This window comes from Egretta garzetta, unplaced genomic scaffold (genome assembly GCF_000687185.1).
Source record: "Egretta garzetta isolate BGI_Z169 unplaced genomic scaffold, ASM68718v1 scaffold243, whole genome shotgun sequence".
Classification (NCBI taxonomy): domain Eukaryota; kingdom Metazoa; phylum Chordata; class Aves; order Pelecaniformes; family Ardeidae; genus Egretta; species Egretta garzetta.
This window is the reverse complement of record NW_009259041.1, coordinates 813351-818314: the sequence shown is the minus strand read 5'-3', so window position 1 is coordinate 818314 and position 4964 is coordinate 813351. Positions and strand designations below refer to the sequence as shown.

Sequence of the window (4964 nt, the reverse complement as noted above, 5' to 3'; positions counted from 1 at the left end):
CTAAACCCACCCTGGCGCAACTTCAAACCATTCCCCCTCATCCTATTGCCCATTACCAGGGAGAAGAGACCGATCCTGGCACAGGCTGCAAGCAGGGCTGGGATGAGGAGCCCATTGCGGGCTGCGTGCCTCCTCCCTGCACCCACGGCAGGGACCCAGCCGCACCCACAGTAGCAGCTCCCGGCACACCCACCGCCCCCCAGCACCCCGGCCCCGCAGTCCCCACGGGCAGCACGGTCACAAGGCTCCCGCCGACGGTGCCAAGACACTCACACGGAGCAGCCGAGATACTTTTGCTCTTGAATCATCTGGCAAGGAGCCGGCTTAAGCAGGGGGAAAGAAAACCAGCGTGTTTTCAGATGCACCTCCTGTGCCTGACAGGCTTTGCACCCCAGGGTGGGGATCAGGGCCACCCCCAGCACCTGGTAGCCACCCCCAGGGGATGGGGACCTTTTGGGGCACAGGGACACAAGTAGCCCTGAGAAGGCGAGGCAGGCTGAGACCCCAAATGCGTTGCCCAGGGGGGCAGCAGTGCCCACAGGCAGAGAGGACAGGTCTGGGTGCTTGCTCAGCCCTGCTCCAACCCTCACCCCAGGGGTGGCTGCTCTAAGAGGTTAATAACCAAAACCTCTCCAGAGCATCACCCCTGCGCCCCCCGGCAGCAGGGCTTCCCTCCGTCCTTGCCATCAGGGCCAGCCAGCCTTGGGGCACCCAAACTGGCACCTCCTGCTCTGGGTCCAACGGGAGCAGCAAGAGGGGAAAGAAAAAAAGGAGGGGAAAAAAAAAAAAAAAAGAAGAAAAATCAATGCAGAGTTTCATGTTGCGCCGAAGTTGCTTAATTTTATGCCCTGGTGCCGCTGCATCAGGCTGGGGAAACTGCTGTGCCTGCTTCTCTTCCCACTGGCATTTCCCCCAAACGTGGCTCTTGTTTCAAGCCCGGGCAAGGTGAGCGGGGCCGGCCCGGGGGCAGAGCCCCCTGCTCGAAGGGCACAGCCTCCCCAGCCCCTTATACTTTGGCCATGCAAGCACAGGACCTGGATAGGAAAGCACCACACCAGCCCCTGCGGAAGAGGCCAGCGACAGCAAGTTAAAACCCTAGAGCTTAATACAAGAGGTTTTTAGCAAGCAGGCAGCGGAGAGCCAGCACCGAGCAGGGGATGAAGCGATTTCCCTGCAAACCCTCTGGGGCTCCAGCCCATCAAATGGCCCTGGGTGGGTTGGCAAGAGCTTGGGCTGGTGCTTGCTGCAGGCACCGACCACGGCAGCAATCCCCAGCACGGCGGGGAAAAGGCTTTCCCCGCTTACCAAAGTGGTGATGGAGGGATGCAGCGAGACGGGGGAGCACGGCAGAGCCGCCCACCCTGCGGCAGGGCCGGGATGCAGCGGAGGTGGCAGCCCCATCCTGCCCACCACAGCCCTCCTCTGTAACAGGATCGGGGCACCCAGAAGCTCCGGGAGAGACCAGCTGTCAGCAGCCTGGTCCCTGGCCAGGAGCTGGCCGGTGCATGGGGGGGACCTGCCAGCCGCTGCCCTGCGCCCATCACACCCCCACTTCCCGCTGCCCCGAGCCAGCGGGGATTTCCCACGGCCCCGAGGCGCCTGGCCAGCCCCGAGCCAGGGAGAGCATCGGGCACGAGAGTGCGGGGATTGTCCCGAGGCTCTGCCGGGAGCTGCCACCCCTCTGCCCCCCCAACGTACACGGGGACCCAGCAGCACCAAATGGGAAGGGATGGGCACCCTCTGCGCTCCCATCTCCTCCTTGCCCCAGGCACGGGGCGATGCTTGCGCAAGGTAAATAAACCCCCAGCAACTCAACAGCATCAGGTGAGATGCTGCCAAGAGCAGCGGGCAGGGGAGGCGTCCGGCTGGCCCGGCATGGGGGATGGTGTTTCAGGCAGGGGGTTGCGGGTTCTTACTGGTGCTGCCAGCTCAGTCTTCCCTAATTTGCTCCAGGTCAAACTGTTCTTTAATAAAGCACTCCACTAGGAAATGGAAAAGTGCTGAGCTGAGCTTCTGGTGCACCCAGCAGTTTCATAACCACCGATATGAGCTCCCAGACCCTGGTTTCCATCAGGGCAGCAGCACCTGAGAGCCACTGGCCATGTGCAGGGGCTGGGGGAGGGAACAGATTGAACTGGAAACCTCCCCAGCACAGCTCCAGGCTGCAGGAGACCCCTTTGGGGGGCAGCCCTGGAGTTGGGCTGGGCTGGCCCCGGTGCCTGTGGCAAGGGCAGAAGCCCGCAGCAGCTCTGCCGGGGCACGGGGCAGCCACCGACAGCCACACACAACCAGAGGGACGAGCTGGGTATGAGAACAGCCTTCCCGTTTGCTTAAGAGGTGGAGATTGGAAAAGGAAGTTCTTATTTGCCTTCTGGCTGTAAAGCCTTTAGGTTAACGCTCTGGTCACACTCCAAGATTGGCTCTGTAAGCTCCAGGGCTGCAAACCCTCATTTCGAGAGGGCAAGGCAGAGCTTTGCAAGCCCAGCGAGCCCAAGCACGTGCCTCCACGGTCCTGCCATGGTTAGAGGGGTTGGGGTCAGTCGGCCAACACCACACACCTCAGCCCCGGCTCCACGCCCGCACGGGCACCCACTTCCACACCACCCCCTTCCTGCGAACGCTGGAGCACAGGAACCCAGGGAGACCCCCAGCAAGTAGATGCCCCATCCCTGGAAACATTCCAGGTCAGGTTGGACAGGGCTCTGAGCAACCTGATCAAGTTGAAGATGTCCCTGCCCATTGCAGGGGGGTTGGACTAGATGACCTTTAGGGGTCCCTTCCAACCCAAACCATTCTATGACGCTAAGGTGGAGCAGCACCAGCCCGGGCCAGAGCGGGCGCTGGGGATGGGAAGCAATTTGGGATCAATTTGCCGACGGAAAGAGACTGAACTTGTCCAGTAAGGTATCAGCTCAGCCCTGCGACGTGCTCCCAGGCACTAAACTGCTCAGGGAGGGAAGCGCTTCGCTTCTCAGCGGGTATTTCCATTTTAGCAGTTTTCAGCCCTGTCTGGGAGCCAGGCTGCCCGGGGGGAGGCAGCGCGCAGCCGTGACTCAGAGGACAGGTCCTGTGACCAGTGCTGCCCCCGACCTTGGCTGACCTTGGGTCATGGGCTCCATCTCCCCCGTGCCTTAGACTCCCCCAAAGTGGGGGTAACACTTTCCTCCTCTTATTTAAAAACCAGTCCTCGGCTATTCAGGCACATGAATCTTTCCTGAGAACTTCAATACCCAGCACCGCAACAGCTTAGCAACACCCGTCTGCTGCGCAAGAGAAGAAAAAACTTTGAAGAAGCCAGAAAGGAGCAACATTTACAGGAAAGGCTTCATGGAACAGACATCCACACCTTGCACCCACTGCAGCACCTTCCTGCAGGCTTTGGGGGGAGCCCCCGGCAGGACTGACCACGCTGCGGCGTAGCTCAGCTGTAAAATTAACTAAGCAAATGGGCACAAACCCTCCCCATCCCACTAAATGCTTAGGACGTTTTGCTCCTGCTATCGAGTGCTGCACACCCTGCCCACGCGGGGCAAAGCCCATCTGCCAAGAGCTGGGGGCCAGGCACGGCTGGGGTGGCAGCGGAGGGACGCGGGGCTTGGTGGGCTCTGCTGGGGGGAGCTGCTTGGCCCGGTGAGGTTGGTTCTGGGGCAAAACACACAGGTCAGGAGGAAGAACTGGTGGAAGGCACACGGGCACGCTCGTCTCAGCCGTGTGATGAGCAGGGCACCTCGCCCAGAGCCCAGCGAGCACCTACACAAAAAAGTCGGATCCCCCTCCCCTAGCAAGGGGGGGGTTGGCTGCCGCCGTTAATTCCTTGCAGGAAAAGCTCTTTCGAGGGCAGTATTTGCAATATTGCAATATCGCTGCTGAAGCACACTGCAGAGGTGTCGGCAGGCATTACAAATGGGCCCCGGGCTCCTCTCCCAGCTCCCCAGGGATGCTCAGGTGCCCTCTTATCGAGTGACAAATTCATCCTGCCATCTCAATGTGCTAACTTCGGCAAGACCCACTTTCCTGCTTCTTAACGAGCTCCAGCTCGCACACCCCGCTAACGACTCAGCACCGTGTTACTACTCCCAAAAGTGGAGGAAGAGGCAGTTTTTGGGCTCATGCTCTTAGTGTCTGTGCCAGCCAGGCCCTGGGGCACAGCGCACACGCCTGGCACACACCAAGCACACATGAGGAAGAGGAGGAAGCCACCTCCTTCCTCTTGGCTACAGCTAGGCAGGGAGCAGTGGTGTCCCGGCAGCATCCTGGCAGCGAAGCCGGAGCAGAGTGGGGGTCCTGGGTTGGGGTAGCCAGAAAACCCCTCCAGCACCGATCCTCCCTCTCTCCCTGCTGCCTCCGGGCGCGTTATGGGCACCCCGGCTCTGTGGCCCCATTACAGCACCCTGAGCAAACAACCCCAAGGGGCGGAATTTGTTACGCAGCCCCGAGCTGAGCTCGCAGACCTCAGAGAAGCTTCTGCTTTGCAAAAACCATCGGATGCCCAGGTCCAGCGAGTAAAGCCGGAGCAGCCCCATGCCGCCTGGGGAACCGCACTGAGCCAGGGCAGGGAGCAGATGTGCTCCTGGGAGCATCCCGGGCTCCGCCTCTGGAGAGGGATGTTTTAGTGCTGGGGACAACAGCAGCCGTGACCCAGGAATGGGCACAGCTCTTGGGGTACGGCCACAGCTCTTGGGTGGTTCGCAGGGACAAGAACACCCATTCCCCACCTTCCTCCATCCCACCCGGGCACCGCTCTGGGGATGCTGGGCTAGGACCACTGCTACGTCCCGAGGGTGCTACAGGTACCCCAGGGTCCCTGCCCTGTCGCCCTTTGGGGACTCCCGCCTCCGAGGCTCCCCCGGGGCTCGGAGACTCCCCCGGGGTCCCGTGTGCCAGGCACATCCAGCCAGGGGGCGAGGGGCAGAGCGGGACGGTGGCCCAGGCCCCGTGCGGGTGCCAGCGGGAAGGGGCTCACT

At 61.4% G+C, this 4964-nt stretch overlaps 1 protein-coding gene across 1 annotated transcript in view; it reads right to left on the bottom strand.

The window, feature by feature from the left end:
* The window catches only part of LOC104122803 (potassium voltage-gated channel subfamily KQT member 4), an 18810-nt gene extending 14287 nt beyond the window's left edge, over positions 1–4523 (bottom strand). The window contains exon 1 of the mRNA XM_009634979.1: positions 4386–4523. Within this exon, the coding sequence (XP_009633274.1) occupies positions 4386–4523 (138 nt within the window). The remainder of the gene's footprint in view (positions 1–4385) is intronic.
* Between the last annotated feature and the right edge of the window lie 441 nt (positions 4524–4964).